We start from the raw sequence: 23,122 nt of genomic DNA, 5'->3' as shown, positions 1-23,122 counted from the left end.
TGTCTAGCACATTACATCACTCTTATCTTTTCAACTTTTTCATATTTGTGTAGTTCTACAAAATCTTATAGTCTGTCAAGAGATAACCAGCAACACAAATAGATAAAGATAAACGAACTTGTAGCATTGCTTTTGTTGAATTTGTATCTTAGATTTGTATCTGGATACGAAATAAAAACGAAAATACAATTATCTAAAACCATCAAATTCTCAAAAACAAGAAAAATTAAGGATGATGCAAGGATAGCTACAAGTGATTTTAAAAACGTGATATATTCCAAAAAAATTTCTATCCGTCTCTTACTCAATACAGAAGTTATATGCCAAACAAGCGTTGATCAATTTGTTGGGTATACAATACACATTCCAAAGTATATTTCATTTGTTTGGACTTCTATCGTCTAATATGATATAAATTGATTTGAATTCCTTGAAAGAATCTGTAAAAAATTTAAAAAAATATTCTGGTACAATCACGATACTGGCACAGATTAGACTGCCCTTCCCAAACTTGAAATACTTTTTCGAACTAGTAAATGTGAACTACACATTTGAAGGACCTCTTTAAATAAAACAAACAACCTATTTTGAGGAGCCACAGAAATTCAAACAGAATTGTTGAGTCTGTTAACTGAACAAAATCTTATATGGACTCAAACAATCTTCAAGATGCTGAAATTCGTTGAAGTTCAAGTAGTTCATGAAACGATTTGGGATGAATCAAATTGACACAGATCCTTTTATATTCATCGACAAAATTGATGATGTAATGATGATGGTTAATTCGGTTCAATTTCGATAGAATCAATTCGTATCATCGACAAAATGTTTTTAAATTTGTTCAAAAACTTCGATATCACAACTGGATATTGGTGCATAGAAACAAGAAAAAACTGAAAATTCAATACCCATCAGTCAAGAAGCTTTCATCAACATATTGATGTATACATAATGAAAATTGAAGCTCTCCATGTTTTTATACCACTTTTATTTGTAATCAATGTTAATGCAGTTTTGTCCTACAAAGACATTTTCAAACGAATACAATACTTCTGAAGAAATGAACTTTAAACGTTCAAGCCAGTCTCGGATATACCTACACAGTAGGTTGAATGGACTGACGCCAACTAATACCACGAAGAGCGTTGGATTATATCCGACAGGCGTCAGTGAAGGAATATTCACAGAAAATTTCCTGCATATGCAATTGGCAATACAACTGAAAGAGTCGACCTTCAATTTTGGAACGGGCACACTTGCAGACCGGTTTCGGGCTCATTAGCCACTCGTCAGTGCAAGATAGTGGCCATCATCGACCTAAAGTCAATGATATTCCATAACTGAAAATCGTAATTCTTTCAGAATATTTCATTCCTCTTCCTAAGTTGAAGCGAACAACAAAATTTTACTCCATCTAGTGGACGAGGTACTAACCAACTGCATATCCGAAATTTACCCAATTCCTCTGAATAAGGAAGGAAAACTTTCTTATTAGTCAGTGGGCTATGTTTGAAGACTGACAGTAAACAAATCTAAAGAAATGAACTTTAAACGTTCAAGCCAGTCTCGGATATATCTACACAGTAGATTGAATAGACTGACGCCTATCAGAAAACAACTACTCCCCTGGTTAATACCATGAGGGGCGTTGGATTATATCCGACAGTTGTATTGTCAATTGCATATGCAATTGGCAATACAACTGAAAGAGTCGACCTTCAATTTTGGAACGGGCACACTTGCAGTTCGGTTTTAGGGCTCATTTGCCACTCATCAGTGCAAGATTTGTTTCTGCCAGTCTTCAAGCATAGCCCACTGACTAATAAGAAAGTTTTTCTTTGAAGTGAAACATATCTATAATTTTTTCAAGACATTGCAAGAGGTTCATTAGACCATTTTATACTATTATTTGAACGAATTTTCTATCTGCTCCTCGTAATGAAAATGCAGATTGTTCAATCAATAGCATTCAGCTGTTATCACGATTCCAATCAGTCTCTTTCTCGTCTATTTTTGCTGGTGAAAATTCACACGTCAAATTAAATTAAAAGAAATTTATTCCAGTGCGGAAAACGATCAGGTTGCACTAATTTCCCCTGAGCTTATTCAATTGCGAGATCATTCGTTGAGGCGACGATTACATTTTAAGCGCTCATCCTGGGAGAAATTTTGCTTTTTCAGTTTCTTCTTCGTGAATTATTGGGGTTATAGAACTTCAGACGCTGTGATATTTCTCCCCGTACATGTGGGAAATTACGGATTCGTTAGTAATTGAGGTGATTACAAGGTTGTTAGCCTTTTGATGTACCGTTTGAGATGAATTCTGATGTAATTAGATGAGGAGATTGAAGTGATACAAATTGGCAGGTTGATATTGAATTGAAACATGTGTGAGGAAGGAAGATGTTGATTGATTCAAATTACACTGGCAGAAATAGATTGAGCATGTATTCTTGTATCAGAACTTGAAAATTGTTCATATACGATGTTTACTATAATTAAAAAAAGTGTCTATGTAACTGATAATATTCTGTTTCAGATCATTTATGTGATATGGAATTTGTCTAATCGAATTCAAGTTGAATATGTTGATTTTGGAAGCTTGTAAAAAAAGTTGAATGAATAATTTAGTTGTTTAATTATTTATTCATTAGAAGGGGTATACATTAATAGAGCGGGTACCTATTTCTAGATAAATGGAAGTATAAGTGAACATGTTGATATTCAGTTAGGAAATAATATATAAAAACTATTTCTAAATTGATTCAAGGTAGAGAAAATAAATCTTTAGAGTACCTTTTTTCTGGCACTTCAGCACGTAGAGGTTACTGGACTGTAGAAATTGTGCTGAGAATTGGGTACTTTAATGCGGAATGTGATACTTGATCTGGACGTATATCGAGAAACATTAAAATTAGTTTCGGACAATAGTCCATGGCACCATTGACCAGTTTATAGATGGAAATGAGATCTGCCATTTCTCTTCTTTTTCTGTTAGAAAATTGAATTCATTCAGAAGACAAATGTATTCATAATTTTCAACCGGATAGTGTCCATGTTTCTTATAATACGCAAATTTGAGGAATTTCTTCTGAACATTTCCCAAAGCATCAATGTATTTTTTGTTTGATTAGGATTCCAGACAGAACCACAATGCTCTGGTTTCCTACGTACTATAGTAAACTGACCTAATACATTCAAATGAACTAAACTCTCTGCAGTTTCTTATAACAAATCCCATCAACCAAGAAGCTCTCCAAACAGTATTTCAAATGTGTGCATTAAATGTACGAGTACGTTTATTGTCGAATAAGATTCCTATGTCGAAAGTATCATTATATTTTGGTAAGTCGTATAATTGAACTGGTATGGTATTCAATTCTCGAGCATAAGTCATAATTTTACATTTTCCAACATTGAGAAAGATTTTGTCCGCATTACACCACTTTTGGAGTGAGTTCAAGTCTCTCTGGAGCAACATACAATTAGATTTCTCACGTATTTTTCTGAAATCATCACAAAAATCAGCTTTGCTAATTATATCAAAGCCCATATGTCATCTATCAAAAGTAAAAGTAACAACGGCCCCAAATTAGATTCTTGGGGAATCCCGGACTATGCAAAAAATACATCCAAATTTCATCTTCATATTCGATATATGGACTACGATGATTCAAATTCGATCTTAGTGGATTTTGTATTTTTGAGGGAATACCATATGCATCCAACTTCAATATTGATTGTTTTTGGGAAAATATATCGATTGCCGTGCCGAAATCTGTATAGATCACATCAACTTGCAGAGATTCGATACAGTTCCCTCATTTTCATAAAGTCATGTTGAAATTCTGATATCAAATTTTTTACAGGTGCATAAGTAAATTCGAATAAAATCATCTCAAGAAGTTTGGAGACTACAGAAATCGGTCTATAGTTAGAGATTTCTGATTTCTTTCCTGATTTGTGTACCGCACAAATTCGTGATACTTTCCACTCCTCTGGATAACACGGCGTTAAAAATAATGAGTAGAGTATAATACTTCAGAATATTAATATGTTTTTTGGCAAGTTGGCAAGGTATATTACCCTGGCCACATGTTAGTTTATTTTTGAGTTTAGAGGCTGCATTCAGTATATTTTCTTCCAATATCTAATCAATATTTAATAAATTTGAGGATATATTTTGATTATAATTATAACAGTCTGTTGAATAAACACTCTCAACATGTTTCGCGAGTGAATTGACAACTGACTCGTTAGTAGAAAGTTTTTCCCCACTGTTAAACATTATACCAGAAATTATTGTTTTTTCGGCTTTTACTGTACGTATGACCAGAATTCTTGCGGATTACTTTTTAAGTTTGTTTCTGAACGATCGATTTTCACTTGCTATCGTCCAACCCGTGTTAGGAATTACACGTTAAAAGGTAAGCCCTCGTTAATCCTTAGCTCGCACAAGTTTCGACTTCTGAGGGTTGTCGTTCGTAAGGGTGCGACACCTGGTTAACGGAAAAACAGTTTTTAAACAGAGATTTTTCAATTTCTCTTTTGATGGTGCGTCTCAAGTTCTTGAACTTTTCCAAATGAAACAGTGAGTTTTGTTTTTCGTATATTTTGAGATGAGATTTTTTTTCGAATATTGTTGATGTGGGTTCTAGGGTATTAATTGGGATACTTATCTCTGTGGTTCTGTATAAGTCTGCCTCTGTATCTGTAAAAGTTCTTATCCATAACAGATTTTACAAGCAGCCAGTATTCAAAATTGACTTCCTGAGTTCATGTAAGCCTGTATTGAATCGATAATTTATTGGGCAGTTAGATACCTGTATTTCAGAAAAAACTTTTATACATGATACTAACTAGTGATGTGGGGACATTCAAATTTATACACAGGGTGGATCGATTTCACTGGGTAATTACTCGTCATATTTTATGTATGAACATATGTCCTAAATCTCTTCGCAGAATATGATCTTACTTGATAGGTTGATAGCAGTAATATATGACTCCTTCTATTGTGATTAGATTTTAGGCAATTATTTCAGTGACATCGCAGATAATTATCTGATTGATATACATGGTGAAAATCATTGTGTACTATAAGTTTCTGTCGAATTGGATATCAACGTCAGAGTAAGTATTATCACAACTTTCTGATTGTATCGTGTTCAGTTTTCGAGGAAAAAATTAAAAAGTATTCACTTTTCTCAAATTTTACGGTAAATACATGAAAGCTGGAAGTGAAACTAAAGTGAACTGCCACGCCCATCTTCACTTTACAAAATCTTTCATGTCCGTACAAAAAGATATTCTAAAAATTACGGCAAAGCATTATTTGATTTTTTTTTATTACGATATCGAGACACCAATGAGAAATATTTAAAGAATTAATTCTTTTCCATGCATTTCTGACATCGAATACACATTAGATTTGAGATGTCCAGGGGAATCAAGTTTGGAGGTCGTGGTGGCAAATGCACATTTTCTCGTATTACTTAAAGTCTTCTGAATGTCCCGGCAGTGAATCTACGAGAAACTATCTATACTTTACACCATTGAGCAGTGGAGAGAGAAAATGTGGCCCTATGAGGTTGTCACCAATAATTCCTGCCCAGACATTTACCGAAAGTTCCTACTGACATCAACCTTCTACAATAGCATGAAGATTATTATAGTTTGATAGTTTCTGGTAGCATCCTGTAAAAAACGTGCCTCATCTGTGAATGCACCCTCTTGAAGATGATCACTTGGTGATCGAAACACGTGTCGAGGTGTAAAAATAACGATTTGGTGTTGGGAAAAAACTCCAGTAATATTTAAAAGGTAGTGTTCAGCCTCTAGAAGTATTTTACAGTATATGTGACTTTTATATCGAAATTCAGTATTCGCTTCTACTTTTTCATTTCACGAACAAAAATTTTCGTAACAAAGTACTCATCGCCAGTGTGGCGATGAGTACCCTTCGTGATATCAGCCAGGGGAGTGGTTGTTTTTTGATAAGTGTCAGTCCATTAACCTACAGGGTAGGTGAGGTGAGACTGGCCTGAACGAATTGTTTCTTTAGATAATTTGACTTTCAATATAATGATATAATAGTATGCTAATATAGAAACGCATTCCACTACATAGAATGTACCAGTTCGACTGAGGAAGTTACTGTGTAGCGAAACGGGTCTTCAGTTGTTTTATCATCATGGAAAATATTATTAATTTCTATTTACTAATTGGTCAATTGTACTGTATTTAATAATATCTATTTTGAACAATCGCATTCCCAGAAATACAAAAGTCAGTGAGTTACAATTTTATGTTTCATCGTGACAATTTTCCAGAAAGGCTGAATTCATATTTTCCCGTCTGTATTTCTGCTATATTTCGTTAGGTCGTTATTTACATTTTGTATGGCTTTACGTGTATGGTTTACGTGTAATCCGTTTGAATACTTTTCATAAATTTCACAATAATTTTAACGAATTACAAACGAAACAATGCTTTATTCGAAATGTAACATTGTCATTCCGCCACATATAATTTCCGTAAAATTCACAATTAATGCACGAACACACAAATGTTCTGGATTATGTTTTGACCTCTTTCTGTTGTTCACCAAACAATGTCCATCAGATTATTCTGAACAATGGCCAGGAATCAAGGGTCACTTGATATTTATTTACGAAAAATAAATACGATAGGTCTCATAATGAATTATCAGTGAAAAATTGTAGGGCAACAAGAAAAATTCTAACCCAAACTATTACCTATGTTGAACTTGATAAAAGAAATATTTCAGCAAAATCAACTAACATTTCTGACACGAAATAATTTCGCATCTTTGTTAACTTTGTTATTCTAGGGAAGTTTATAGAATGGTTTTGTTGCAAAACATGGTGGGCGACTGCTGATTTTTCTGGTCTTTCAAATTTTAGGTGTTCTAAGTATTCCTTATATTTTTTAGTCTGCCTATAATATTTTGCATTGCATTCAATTTCGTAAATTCCAGACTCTTCCAAATTCTCGACTTTGTCCTGTGAATTTCCTAAAAGGCTCTGTAGTATATGACTTGTTTTAGATACCACCTTTATACCTAGTTCCTTGGAAATCTCTCCAGAGTTCTTTGTGTATTGGTGGTAAGGAACTGAGATAAAATTATTTTGGTTTTCGACGTTTCTAAAAGTCGAGATTTCGTTAATTTTCAACCTAAGCTTTCCCTTCCTTATAATATCGTTTACAATACCTATCGAGAAACCGTTACTGACTGCTATTTCCTGTATTGTCATTTTTTCTTTTGTGAACCTCTCATGTGTGAGAGGGAGCGACGATGCACTAGAAAATTCAATCCAGCACCTTTCTAGCTTTCCACATTGACTCTTCATTACTAAAACGTCAAGAAATTGAAATTGTCCTTCATTTCCAACTCATACTTGAATTTTATTGATGAAAGTCTCTTTGAAAAGGAAACAAAGTTCTCAATATTTGATTTTTTGTTATCGAATATCGCAAAAACATCATCCACATACCTCAGCCATATCCTAGGGAAATACTTTGACGTTTCTTTGGTTTCCATTTCGAATTTGCTCATGAATAGGTTAGCCAGCAAGGGGGACAAGGGGTTATCCATAGCAGTCCCATCTTGTTGTTCACAAAAGCAACCTTCTACCTGGAAACGGTTTTGTTTCAAACACAAATTACACACGAATTCATCAATTTTTGTTATCATTGAAATGAGGTCTGTATGAACTCTAAGGAGTTTTTGATACTAAAACCTGGTTCAGCAACAGGCAAGTTTTAAAATTCGTGTCAGCCATTGGAATAGCTGAAACGATGGGCGGCATTGATTTTCCCGGTTTGTGGATTTTTTGAAGGCAATATAGTTTTGACACCGGCACCGTTCGGTTGGAAACTTATAAGTTCCGTTTTCTTTCCGTTGAGGAGTAAGTATATTTAACGTTTGTTTGAAGGTGGTTGACAATGTTTCGTGGTGTATTTCATCAGTTTGGACTTCCATTGTCTGATATAATATAAATTGTTTTGGAATTTCTGAAAAAATACTAAATAAGATTAACCAAAAATAACAATTTTATTTTAACAACAAAAAACTGAAATTACAAAGAAATAACATATGACCAAACAACAACCAAAAAAAGAAAATTGAAATATTAATGAAAGCTGAAAATTAAAAATTATGATTAACAAAAAATTAAAAATAAAAATTAAAAGATTTCAAACCAAGTTATGTCACGACGTTTCTATTGTTAGTATCCACAATCGTCTTCGGGTGAATACCCCTCCCGATATAGAAGGCCCCGACACTCTGTCGAATGAGGCCCTCATGTCCCTCGTTAACGGATGAACAACTTTCTCATCCATTCCACCCTAGCCAGGTAGGGGTATATCGTGAAGGGCGGCACTGATGTCTGAGGACTTCATGCCGTCATACCATCAGTCATGAACCCATTGGTCCTTCTCGAGACCAATAATCAGCCGAAAGGGTAGGGGAGCTGGACTCCATCCCGACTGACTCGAAGATGACTGGACTTATTCCGCCGTGATCCGACTATTTATAGGCCATTCGAGTGCTTTCACCTATCCCCTCTTCTCTCTCTCCGCTTCATTTAGCGGTAGATGACCGTTTGGCGGGAGTTGGTCGTTTTTCGTTTGATTAGAGGTTTCCATATGTTACGTATCTCTACGCCAGCTTGACTAAATGCGTTGTTGGACAACATATACGCGGCTTCTTTTAATTGTCTCCTAAACCGGTGTTTCTCCTTGTGGATGATTTCAGCTTGAGCCCACTTGATGTTATGTTGATGAGCGCAAACATGCTCTGCTATTCCGGATTTGCTGCTTTCTCCTCGCTGTGTGTGTTTCTTGTGCTCAGCAATGCGAACTTTCAGTGGCCTCTTAGTTTCACCGATGTATGATTCTCCGCACTCGCAGGGTATCCGGTAAATGCAATTCTTGGAATCACAGTCCGCGTTTGGTGGCCTGGTTTTCGTGAGGCTGCTACGGATAGTATTCCCAGATCTGAAGCAGGTCCTGATGTTATACTTGGACCCAATCCTTCGTATCCTTTCCGATAATCCTCTGATGTAGGGAAGTACAAGTACTGGTTGTGGAGGCTTCTCTTCCTTGTGGAGCTCTTGCTGTTTTCTAGCTAACAGGCTTTAGCGGCACAGGTATAGAACGCGTTTGTGGGGAAACTCTTCTCACTCGCAGAAAGTCTTCATTTCCAAAAAAAAATCATATGATGTATAGATGATGCCAAAAGTGACTGCTCATGTCATAATCTCTACAAAAATCGAAATTAAAATCTTTAATAACTTACCAGATACCCTGGTCTGGAACATGAGAATACATTCAAAAAATATTTAAAACTTTATTTAGTTGAAAAATGTTTATAGTCCATGAATGAATACTTCCAAATCACTAACTAACCATGTACCGTCTTATGTGTGATAATTAACTTTGCTTTTATTGATAAATACCATTTTTATTTTATTTGTACTGTATCTGCGTACCTATGTATATATCTCTTTGTCTCTTATTTACCTAACCAACCTGACTGTTGTTATACAATATTGTCTTGCAGAAATAAAATTGATTGATTGAGCTCGTTTCGAATCTAAAAATGATATGTAACCATTTTTTCATTATTCGCTTGGGTTTTTCATTTATTAAAGATATATTCAACTACATAATCACGGCTCACGTTACCTCTGAATCTTGATTGAAATTCTGATGGTATTTTATTTTCCTCTATGAAAACAAGAATTTGATTAAATACAATTCCATCTGATATCTTTTCAGTGGCTGTGAGCATATTGATGGTGCTAAAATATCGTGCTCTTCTGGCCTATCAGTTTTTTTTTTGTTGAAATTATAATAATTTTCAAATTTCGGAGCATATAATCAGTGGATAAAAATGAATTCACTGAATCATACAAAAAATTACCAATTTCAACAAAAATATATTTCATAAAAGAAATAGTAATGTCATCTGAACTTCTTTTATTGAAAAAGTTTTGAAAAACGACATTACTGATCAAATTAAAATCTAGTTTAATACATTCACAAGACCTCCACGTACGAAATAATTAGATCAAGAATAATGAGGCCGTTTTTTACGATGGCTGCTTGAATGGTGCAAAGTATAGAGAGTTTATGAAGTTAACCTGAGTATTAGTCACAATTTGTAATTTCAATAGGATGAATTATGAATAGACCGACCCGTCACACAAACTCTTCATGATTATAATTACACATTTTTCACAAACCGTAGCTTCTTCAGAGAAGCTACGGTGTTAGCGAAACGCATTTAGAAATAAAAATGTTCGTGAATATTGTGTAATCATTATCATAGATAGCAAAATGATTGAGAACTTGTCATCGATTTCCGATTATCGTCCAATGATGAGTGGATAGCAAGAAAGGCCCTATTCTGTTGCCTTCCATGCCTGCTGGAAAGAAAAGCTATATTGTTACGGAAATCTTTACCTCCTCGCCTGTTATTGGCGAGCTGCCAATAACAGGGTCACGCTGAAAAGAGTTTTTTCCTGAGCACCTTTCGAGGAAAAGTGAACTTTTCCAAATATTCACTCAAATATTTTTTTTAATCGCCTCACATATCTTTATATGCCACTCGTTACATGTTATTTGTAATATTATTTTTCAGCAGAAAAATATTACATATGAAACTTTTCCTCAGAAAGAAGATGAAAATGCGTTATAAATTTTTTTACCCGATTACATATTGAAGAGTCCAAAAAAATTATAATTTGATGGTTCAAACAATTTCGTAACAGAGTTATCAATTCTGCACACTTAATTTGTATTTGCCATCATATACTATTGATTGATTGATAGTTCATCTATCAACTTATCTACAAAGTTTTTTTCGTAGTTGAACATGAAACAACAAAAATAATGATTAGTAAAGGCCAGTTGGCCAGTTGAGTATATTTTATAAATGAAAGCAAGAAAATTGTTTGTTATAATTTGGAAAAAAATATTCTCAATCGATAAAATATCTTGTGAAATAAAGGGGTTTCGTTTTCTCAGTCATCGTAGAAAATTATCTAGAAATAGACAAATCAGTATACTCAGTACATGTGTACCATCAAGCTTCATCAGTATATAACTATGCTCACTTTTTGATTAATTTTTTTTGGATTTTCATAAATTTTTTATTTTCAGTTTTTGTATGGGTTGCGGGTCTGATAGCATCTATTGGGGTGGCAGTTCTTGGTGTTTTCTGTTTTCTCAGTGTACTGCAATTGGCCATGTTGAACTCCAAGGAACAAGTCGTCGTTAAATACAGTATCGTTGTGATATCCAAAGTGGGAATTGGTTTGCTATCAGGTAAGAAATAGAGTTATGTTTCAAAAATCATCCCTATCGGTATACGGTCAGTAAGACTCAAAACAATATTCGGAAGTCGAGTCGTTAGAAACAACTCTTTTGATTATTTTTTTTCCAATTTTGTTTTTTTATGTCATTCCAAATCAAGAATTTTTTGAAGCGGACAGATAATTTCTTTTATTTCTTCAAACAATATATATGTATGCTATTTATACAGGAAATTCAAAATTTTTCGTGATTTTTTTCTGAAAAAACTGTATATTCACATAATAACTATGGCACCAAGGTTGAAGTTGTTTTTGATGGATACATTGATAATGAAAGAGAGAATAGATATATAAACTATATTTCAATATAATTTTTTAATTAACCAACTTCATTTTTCCAGAGGTATTATTTCTCTATTGTTGATCATGTAAGTAAACTGTGAGTTGTTTGGTATTTCTGAGATATACAAAATGATAACTTGATCCTGTATGATAAAACCAGTTAATCGACAGAGATTAACGTTGATTATTAGAAGATCTGCGCCTTTTTTTGAGATAAACATAATACGCCTTCGCTTGCAAATGGTCTGAAACATTTACTTATATTTTTGATGATTTTTGCACCTTACTTTATGAGAATACTCAATACTTTCATTTGAATGCATTTATTCATTTGGAATGGAAGTTTCAGCTGAAGCACATAACCTTCAGAAAAATCATTACAAATTTCAATTTGGTGATTTTTTCTTTCATTATAAAGAATATATGATTTGTTGTGATAATAGGATATTTCGTTACCAAGGTTATTGTCGAATGAAATTGTTGTAAGGCATTATTTTCTAGTGGTTTTAAAAACATTCATCATCGGGTGCAAAAGCCATCAATACCACTAACACAACACCCATCAATTGCTACAACAACTACCCCATTGAAGTTATGATCTTAAGACGATTGTAAAAATGAATGATCATCATCACTTTGTGCTTGATTTCAATGAATATTATTTTTGGACAATTCTCCGCATAGAAATCTAATAAACCTTCTTCAGTTTTGCTCTTTTCTAAAGTATATCTTCATATGCGTAAAGGCATGTATTATTCAGTGAAAGATCGATTGGAGTGAGACTTATTGTATATCTCTCAAATGCGTCAGTTTAAAAACTTTAATGTTGATGCAAGTCATAGCTTTCACGAAAATATCTAATGTACTCTTGTTGAACTGATCAATAAGTATATAAGGAATGTTCTAAAAAAAAGCTGCCCAAAATTGATTTTTTGTATATTCAAAAATATTATACATATTGTTTAAACAATATGAATAACTCTGATCTCCCTTCGGAAGGTTTTTGATTTCAAATATTATAATAAAACAAATCATTGAAATGAGTGCTGCTTATTTTGAAGAGAATCCTCTATTGATTCGACTATATGTACCCCGTATTTCACATTGAAAATCTCTTTTCTCCTCTTCCGTGGTTTGCAATACAGCCAACTTGCTCATATGTTTCATGAAGTTTTCGATGAATGTCAGAAACAGTGCGAATCAATATATTCAGTTCGTTTCCACCCCATAGTAAACAGTGGCACCCCAACGTCCTTGTCAGTTTCTGTTATTTTCATTTCATCACATTTTCCGAAATATGGAATATTGTCGGCGGTAGGTAATGCCACTCATGTAAGTGTTTACTTTCCCGCATAATTTCCAATATTCGATTGAGTTTGTATAATGAGAAAAAAATATCGGGAAGACTGAACTCGGTTGTACGGATTTATTGTGTATTCAGTCAAATTAATTTATTCGTCATTTATATTAGGTGTTTTCTGGCGTTTAATCGTATCCGAGTGTGTATTCGTAGTTACGTTGTTACGTAGTTACGATTCGTAGTTACGTCACTAATAATAAGATTCGCCAGAAGTGAATTATTCAATTTGTGTCAGATGTCAACTCCAATAATAAAAACAAAGTTTTCTATTTTCTCTAACGTCAATTATAATCGGATTTGGGCAAGTAATAATTTTCCAGCGTTATTTCGTACATCCTTACAAGATATTTGATGGAAAGTTTTCAACACTTTATAAACTATTACGATAAAAATAAAGCAGAAACACAACTGACGTAACGTAATGTCAAATTCCGTATCAAAACCTCACGCTAGTTTTGAATCATGATGAATACGTTTCAAATCATAGTTGTATGAATGTATTTGAATCACAGACCAATACTGTTCGAATACATGAGCGCCAGAAAACGCCTATTATTTGTACAAATTACCCCTATCTACAGCTGTGGCGGAAATTTGCTACTGCTTTGAGGTTTATTGAAAATATGTTTTTTTTTTTTACTTTTTTGCGCGGTTTTGAAGGAGAATGAAATATTCTTAGCAGACGAGTTGGATTTGTTAGGGTTCTGGATAAAAATATATTGCTTATTTGGTGTATGTAAAACTGTTACTTTGAACAATCAAGTTTCTGTCGATAATCATCGATTGCAATAATAATTTTTTTTCGTACCCTCGAATCTTCAGAAGATATCAAGATCGGTAACTCTGAAGGAGTTGATTGAGCCACGTATTCGCTCAAATATTCCTGGAGTCTCTCTGATTACCCTGCACGCATCGATGATGCGGTTTCTTAAGTCCTCTACATCGCGAACTGGAGTACGATAAACCAAATGGCTCCAAATAGAGAAATCGAGAGGATTGAGATCCGGGGATCGAGCGGGCCAGTTCTGTGGTCCTCCTCGACCTATCCACTGATTTGCATATGTTTCAGTTGAATGCTGACGTGCTATTTGACTAAAATGGGCATGAGCCCCATCATGCATAAAAAACATATCCCTTCTGACGCCCAAAGGAACTTCCTCCAGCAGTACTGGATGCACTTCTCTCAAAAATTGAACATATGCCTCACCATTCAATCGAGGAGGTAGAAAATGCGGCCCAATTGAATCATCCCCAATAACTCCGAGCCACACGTTAAGTGGGCTCCGAGCCACACGTTAGCGTGAGGGTTTTCATCAGTCCATATTGGTAATTATGGAAATTAATAATCTTGTCCCAAGAAAAACTACATTCGTCTGTGAATTCTATCGTCTTCAGAAAGTCACAATTTCTTCTAATCATTTCCAGCATCCAATTGCAAAATTCAAGACGGTTCGGAAAGTCTCGCGGTAACAGTGCCTGTACTCGTTGCAGATGGTAAGGGTATAAGAGTTGTTCCTTTGAATATAAGAAAAGCAGATATAATAATCATATAAATATATATTACCAAAGATGCATCAATTCACAATTGAACTCAATGATTAAACCATCACCCCTTTTCCTATCTTGATATGAAAAACTAAATGAATAACAATGCTCTCGCCTGGCTCTCTCGAGTTGACTGACTAATTCCTATCCAATCTCTCGGGCCCCGCGTTTTTTCGGGTACCGCGTTTTTTTCCACCCATATCGACAGTGGTTTCTTACATAAAATTCGAAATACCGTCATATGATCAACATTTAGCTGGAAAGCAATCTTTCTAGTACTGATAGTACTAAAAAGATTGTTCTTCAATCAAATTAAGTACTGCTTCCTCAAGCTGTGGTGTTCGTACTTCTCGATGGCGACCACAATCCTGCGTTCTTTTGTCGAATGAACCATATACTCGTAATCGTTGTTGAAGTCGAGCAAATATTCTATGTGAAGGATGCTGCCGTTGAGGATACATTTCAGCATATCTTCTAGAAGCTTCTAACCCATTCCCCTGCGACAGACTGTAAACGTAATGCATATCAGCCATTTCCTCATTTGTGTATGCCATCTTAATACAAGTGAATTATCAAAGTAACAAATTAAGAATAGAACAACACACAATTAGTATTAATTCAATTTCGAAAATTCACAAACTGACAGCGTCACACCAATTTAATTGTCACTATCGCTAATAGCGACCTACTAGATAGATTAGTTTCGTATTTTCGCATTTATGACGATGTATCTCTGTAGTTGTTCCTAAAATATTTTTTGCTGCGAACTGGTTTATTTTGGGCAAAAAACCCAAGAGACTTTTTTTGTTTAGAATGAAACGGGCTATCGGAAATGAATTTTTAAATGGTAAATAAATAATATGACAAAAAGTTATATTGGAAATAAGTTTTAGGAGTTGCGTTTTCCACCCCTTACAACCATGGGGTAAACCAAATAAATTTCTGGCTAAGTGTCTTTTTGGTAGTACAAAACGTCAGGTTAATTTCAATATTGCAACTTTTTTAGTGCTGGTGAAAAAAATTCTTATACAAATTTTATGTACCCCTTTTAAGGGGCTGTATCTTAACAAGGGATGTTCCAATGAAATTTCTTTATATGAAAGATCCTATCTTTTTTTCCGTGAGGAATCACCACCTTAAATGTTTTACACTTATTCAGTTACACCCTGTATATATAGTCATGCGAAGAGAGAAACGTCTGTCCAAAATACAGCTATCGCTGGAGGTTAGAGTTCATATAAAAGGAAGCTAGACAGACTTACGCCGTTATGCGTTGTGTAACGAAGCGGTTTATCCTCCCATCACTTAAAAAAATGTATATTTGAATTAATAGAAGTACTTGAGTCAAGTGTGTGGCTTATAATCTTACATTAAAAACCTAAAGTTTTTTTAAGTTCAATTTATTTTCAAACAATCTCGACAGATGTCAATGGAGATCCGAAGAGAAACTTCGATTTCCTCCACAAAATTAACCTTTTCTCAATGATAAACCCTTAGTAGATCCATCCAGTACCTACAATTATTCTTCAGTTACATTAAAAGTAATTCGTTACAAATGTTGAAACGAAAATCACAAACTCGTTCACTCGTAATGTTTCCCTTACATCTTCATTCAACGGCTAAGACGATCTTTCAGTTTTTTTCTTATTTTTTCAGCATTATTGGCGATTGTAGCAGCCGGCCTATTCGCTCTGCAGATAGACGACAGAGAAAACAACGGATTCGAGATCACTCGAGGGCCAGCATTTTACATTCAGGTCAGTACACACGAATACTATTCTCATATTCCCAGTCCCTTTTGTAATATGTCGGATGACGGGACGGTTTACCACGCTTTCCTGCAGTCGATCGACCGTCTATATTTACCCGATGCTGGAGCGACGTTTGAGATAACTCCTGATTCCTGAGGCTCATTTGAACTGTCTAGGACGACAGTTGTCACTATTACTTGGAGATATATCGACATTGTAGGCCAATGGCCGTCTATAGTTACATCAATAAACACTCCGCACGGGTACACTAATGATAATGTGCTAAGGGCGAAGCGCCCCTCCCCCATGGCCCCTCCCAGGTTGAGTGCCCTGGGATGAAAACGTCGCCCCACAAAATAAATTTTGTGAAGAAAACTTAATATCCCTTTCCTTCCACCCCCGCTCTTATGTGAGCGGTCCGCAATCCTTGCTGATAGGCACTTCAGCAAGTTTGGCATCTGACCTCCTTCGGTCGAAAGTCAGCCTTTAGGAGCTTTTACTTTCTGATCTGATGTTTTGTTCATTCTTGGCTTTCCTAACTAAATTTTTGCATGGGGGTGCCGCATGGGGGTACCGCGGCTACCGCTGTGTCCCTGCGTTTCAAATCTGTAATATCTTCGAAAATATTCAATTGAATTACATGCTTCGGAGGCCCATATTGATCTATATTGATTTTATAATGTATTTAAGGTACTTAATTGGATAATGATTAATGATTTATTGCTTGAAATCGCTTCGTAAATAAGTCACTATTTCTCAAAGATAAAAAATGGTTATTGTAGGTTATCCCTAAGATATTGACATACACAATCGTGGACTTTTATGTAGACCATTTCAAGGTGTACAATACTATAGTACATTTTTAGCCTTTGCAATATAAGCGAAAAAAAGTGTTCGTTTGAAGGTGAATGACAATTTTTCATGATGAGTTTCATTAGTTCGGACTTCCATTGTCTAATATCATATAAAATAATTTGAAATCTCTGAAAAAATCATAACAAATGAAAAATTAAAAGGAATAGCTGAAAATAACAATTATATTGAGCAAAAAACCCTGAAATAAAATTACAGTGAAATAAAATACAAGTAAAAAATTGAACAGTTGACAAAAAAATAAAAATTGAGAGATTCCAACCCAAATTACTTCACGACGTTTCGATTGTTTGTATCCACAATCGTCTTCGGGTGATAACTGGACTAATTCATCCAAGAAATGAATATTAATGGGTCATCCGATCAAGAAACACACAGATCCGGAAACAGTATCCGTAGCAGCCTCACGAAAACCAGGCCACCAAACGCGGACTGCGATTCTAAGAATTACATTTACCGGATACCCTGTGAGAGCGGAAAATCCTATATCGGTGAAACTAAAAGGCCATCGAATGTTCGCATTGCCGAGCACAAGAAACACACACAGCGAGGGGAAACCAGCAAATCAGGAATAGCAGAGCATGTTTGGACCCATCAACATAACATCGAATGGTCCCAAGCTAAGATCATACACAAAGAGGAACATTGGTTTAGGAGGAAATTCAAAGAAGCCGCATACATGTTATTCAACAATGTATTTAGCCAAGCTAGAGTAGAGATAAGCATCATGGAAATCCATAATTAAGCGAAAAATGGCTAACTCACGCCAAACGGTTCAGGAGTAAATTCAAAGAAGCCGCACACATGTTATCCAACAATGTATTTAGCCAAGCTAAGATACGCAACATGGAAATCCATAATTAATCGAAACATGGCCAACTCCCGCCAAACGTTTATCTCCCGCTAAACCGGTACCCGAATGACCCATAAATAGTCATCTCTCGGAGTAATTAGTCCAGTCATCAACTGAAGACGATTGTGGATACTTACGGTGAGTAGCTCGGCTACTTGGCTTGGCTACTAATAATTGTTCTATATTTTACTTGTATTTTATTTTGCTGTAATTTCATTTCAGGGTTTTTTGCTTGATATAATAATAATATAATATATAATAAACTTTTTGAGAATCCCTCTTCTTGCGTCTATGTTCTATCCAACTTATGGCAATTGCCGAAAGTCAACTAATTCAAAGATGCATAGAATATTTTGCCGAAAAATCTCGATCTACGGCACTATTGATAAAGAAATGATAAAAAATGGCACTTCAATTTTCAATGTGGTTTTCATTTGGTAATAAAATTATATTTAATTTTTTTCTACTTCATGATCCATGAATTGAAGATCTGAACATAATACCATCGATAGATTTCAATTCTTGCACGAAAGTTGGGTCAATCTCATTTCTCACGTCGAGAGTTTTTGACAAAGCGTAGGCGTATTTAGGTATTGAAAATTAACGCGTGAACATAGAAGATTATTTTTCGATTGAATTCAGTGATGTTTTGAGCATCAGTGTCCAGGTACGCGACGTTATCAGGAAGGGGAAAGGATTTGGAAAGCCAAGCACGTTTGTTATTGTGGTATAAAGAAGCAAATGGAAACTGAAGTGCAGATATTGGCTGCCATTTTGTAGAGTTAATTGGTTGATCTACAAAAAGTGTATTTTAGATACGTGTTGAAAATATTGGTGTTTGATACGGGTGAAGTGCGAATACATAAATTTGACAGTGAAACAAACTTATTGTAGAGAAATTTAAAATGAATGTCCCAATTTTGTGGTGTATCGACAGCCATCTTGGTTTCGGAAAGGTTGGAGTCTGGCTTCCTTACCCTTTTGACTGATGTTTGTCAGAGGGACAAATGGGTCATGACTGATGATGGGATGGCGACATGAGTGTCCTCAGACATCAGTGTCGCCTTTCACGGTGTACCCCTACCTGGCTGGGGTGGGATGGATGAAAAAATTGTTCATCTTTCAATGGAGGACATAGAGGCCTCATTAAACAGAGTAAGTGATTCTGAAGCATCTGGGGACAAGCGGCTACGATGACAGGCTTAAACATCGTATTGTAGATGGTAATTTTGTTTTTGAGGCTTATTTTGTATTTTCTGTTGATCAGAGGGTACAGACTTACTACCCGACCCTCGATCTTTGTTTCAACGCACCTGATGTGCGGGTTCGGTCTATTAGAAGACCGAGGTACTTTACCCGCGCTTGCCAGTCAATCTACCTTTCAGAGATTCTCACTTTTCTGGCCGGAGAAGATTTCAATCTTCCTATGGTTATCGCCTGAGATCTTCCAATCAAGGTACCAGTGCTCGAGGTCGTCCAATGCGCGTTGCATGTAGACGACGCCGAGCTCCCGACCCATGGAAGATGAGAGGAGAGTCGTGTCATCGGCGTATACGAATATCTTCACACGCTCGGGCTTCGGAAGGTCACTGGTGTAAAGTGAGTACAACGTCGGAGAGAGCACGGTCCCCTGTGGCACTCCAGCGAGGATCTCTCTGTTGTCAGAAAGAGAGCACTATACTCTAATCTGAAATGTTATGTCTTTCAGGAAGGACCCAATCCACTGGACCAGGCACCGAAGTAAGTCGAACGCGATTAATTTGTGCAGAAGACCTTCGTGCCATACACGGTCGAAGGCCTTCGAGATGTCTAACAATGTGCACTTTTTTATTATTGTTCAACACGTAGATGGTTTTTTTGACCAGCCTTAAAGCCTGTAACTCGTAGAGTGTTCTCTCCTGAAGCCAAATTGTTCATCAGGCAGAACATTTCGGGCCTCAACTTCTTCGTTGAGCCTTTGGAGAACAACTCTTTCAGCCAACTTGGCCGCCGACGAGAGCAGACTGATCGGGCGGTAGTTCTGCGAGAACAGCAGGTTCTGACCCTGTTTTGGGATCATGACGACGATCGCATGCTTCCACCTTCTGGGGAAGTATCTGAGGGTCAAAGAGCTGTTGATGGTGCACAGCAGGTTTTCAACGCAGTTTTCCGGAAGCATCTTCACCAACTTGTTGGTTATTGAGTCGACCCCCGGAGCATTCTTGGCCTTTGCAGCCCTGATGTAACCCTTCAGCTCCTCCACAGAAGCCAGGCGGATGTTATCGTAGTCGGGGCTACTTTGAATGCCCAGGCTAGTCAGTAGAGAACGGTGTGAGTTCTTTGGACAACTTCGCTAGTTTCTGATTTTCAATGTGTCAAGCAAGTAAAAATATGAATGTTAAATATTTGAATGGCTGGGCGCCAGCATTTTTTTTATTTTATGATGGAAAAAAAAATACAAAATACCATTACGAAGATAGTAATGAAAACTTCCTTCTGTGATCAGGTGAGCAAAAAAATTATATATTCACAAAAATTAATACATATATTTACAAAAAAAAACAAAGATTGACCCTGTTAGTATGATGGTTTCACCTGTTTACTCCATCATGTCTCCTAGCAGACACGTTGTTAAAGGTCGTTGTTCCCTAGTTGAGTTCAGTTGATCAGTGTGGGACTGAACACTTCCTCGAGAGGCAGGGTTGCTCACATGAGAATGGTTATGAAACAGGATTCTTAGGAAATAAATGTTTTGCACTTCACTGAATATAATTATGATAACAGGTGATGTAAATGTGAAACGGTTTCACATTAATATTCATTCATAGATACATTTAATAATATTCACAACAATTACTCTTAGTTATACTACTCTTGTATTGATGCATCAATGGTTTATATAAAAAAAATTAACCTTGAATTCAGGAGTCAACATGTATAGGCAAATAAATAATCCCATGCAAAAAAAATTAACCTTGAAATCACCACTGAATGTGTATTAGGAAACAAAACAATGTTTTGTACAAAAAATGACCACTAAAAATTCACCAAATCATTCAAATTAGGAAATGGGATTATAAGCTTAATTCACTTGAAGTATGTAACCAATCTACAAAGATATAGATAATGAGGAAAGATTGGTTATATCTTGATCTATGAACCGGAGATTTGTTGAACCAAGAGACAGGTCCCTTGCTCGAATCTGAATTCAGCGGCAGAGTGAAGCTTCCCGAACGATGAAGCAAAAATTTGGATTATGACTTACATTTTTTTTTATTTTCACTCACTGTGATCAGCAATCGGATAGAAATCCCAGGACTTCTCGTCAAAATTGCCAGTAACCTCTCACACTGATTTCAGGGATTTTTCACACCTGGAAGGAGGGACATCTTTCCTCAGCAGAAAATCTCAGGACTTTAATTCTTGCATCCTAGGAAACCCCAATTCATCAACGAATGTAAAATAGATAAGCTTGGGTTCAAATTCACAGTGATCACCATGAAATATTCAGATTTTTCTGAATCAGCATGATTACTTTCACATCCAAAAAAACTAAAACTCTCAGATATCGAGCTCTACCTTCTCAACTCTACGAGAAACTTCTCCCTTTTTTAAAAATTTCTCCTTCATGTTCTCTCCTTACCTATCTTCACGTTACTAGTGAACCAAAGATGGTTTATGCTAGGAGGAACACTTGCCAATACCGGTTACATTTTATCGTGTCATGAATACAATGAAATGACGGTAACGAATATATCGTTACACATCGTCATCTTCCTTGAGGATACGGTGAACCCGATCTTCCAGCAGAATATCGCGATCTATGTCGTCATTGTCGTCAACGTCAAGTTAAAACTGACGTTCCATCATGTCGGCAAAGGCCAACGTTTTGTCGGCAGGGGAGAAGCACACTCCGCTCTCCCCATGCATGGGTGAGGGAGCAGTCTTCTTCCCCTAGAGCCTACGGGTGACTCGTCAAAGCTCGTCACCCCCAGGTTCAAAGGATTCCAAGAGCTCCTCCCACCTTTCTTTTTGGTGATCAATGATGGCCTGCTTGACTTGATTTGCCATCCTACTTGCCGCAATTTTATCTCCTGGGAAAAGGTTTCGCTGATAGAGCCTCCTCAGGCGATTTATCTCTCGTATCATGACTTAGATACGAGAGGGAAAATCATTGTAGCTCCTCAGCGGACACTCTTTCCTAGGGGTGACCGCTTGAAACGCATCATTCACAGAAAGCTCGAAATGCTCAACTGCTGCGTCGAGTTCGTCGGGAGAGCGAAGTGCCTCAGGAGGGGATTTTGTTGTGTAATTTCAAATCTTGAGCTTATATAATTCTGAGTTTCGTAAAAAAAAACTAAGCGATACGTATGCTCTGGCTTCGAAATGCTTCCCGTATACGTTTTACTTCACATTTTAGATAAGTCACCAGTGATATTATTGGTCAATTACTTGAAATATCATTTGATTGTGAAAAATGCTATATATAGGTTCTTTCATTAAGCACTTCCTATCTTCAAATTTGAATGAAACAAAGTGTGTGTGAAGTTTTTTATTCGTTTGAATATGTGCCATTATGTGTGGACTATAACATCGTTCAAATATCCCCTACGGCTTCTCTAGGTAGAGCGTTCAATTTTCTATGACTCTTGCGCATAAATCAGACTGAATTTGGTTCGCTATGGTCTGTGGCTTATTCGCATCAACCTGTGACTTGAGAAAATCCGACAGGAAAAAGTCTAACGGCATCAAATCGCACAATCTCGGTGGCAAGTTCACATCATCTTTACGTGAGATGAATATGCCCTCAAACCGCTAGTGCAGAATATCCAATGTAAATTGAGCTGTGTGGTACGAAGCGCCGTTCTATTGAAACCACGTGTCGTTGGTGTTCAGATCATCCAATTCAGGCGAAAAAAAGTTGATAATCATCGACCTATAGTGCTTGCCGTCGACAGTGATGGCCCAACCAACGTCGTTCTCAAAGAAATATGGACCGATGACGCCGCCAGCCCAAAATCCATACCAAACAGTGACTTTTTCGGGATGCACTGGACACTCATGGATCTCATGT

At 36.2% G+C, this 23,122-nt stretch overlaps 1 protein-coding gene across 1 annotated transcript in view; it reads left to right on the top strand.

Moving 5' to 3' along the window:
* The window catches only part of LOC111518026 (uncharacterized), a 136,989-nt gene that overhangs the window by 95,416 nt on the left and 18,451 nt on the right, over nucleotides 1-23,122 (top strand). The window contains exons 3-4 of the mRNA XM_074169876.1: nucleotides 11,194-11,358; nucleotides 16,249-16,349. Of these exons, the coding sequence (XP_074025977.1) occupies nucleotides 11,194-11,358; nucleotides 16,249-16,349 (266 nt within the window). The remainder of the gene's footprint in view (nucleotides 1-11,193; nucleotides 11,359-16,248; nucleotides 16,350-23,122) is intronic.

This window comes from Leptinotarsa decemlineata, unplaced genomic scaffold (assembly GCF_025532065.1).
Source record: "Leptinotarsa decemlineata unplaced genomic scaffold, Ldec_3_MD MMD2_P_RNA_scaffold_6, whole genome shotgun sequence".
Taxonomy (NCBI): domain Eukaryota; kingdom Metazoa; phylum Arthropoda; class Insecta; order Coleoptera; family Chrysomelidae; genus Leptinotarsa; species Leptinotarsa decemlineata.
The sequence above is the reverse complement of the archived record's forward strand: the minus strand, read 5'-3'. Positions and strand labels throughout refer to the sequence as shown.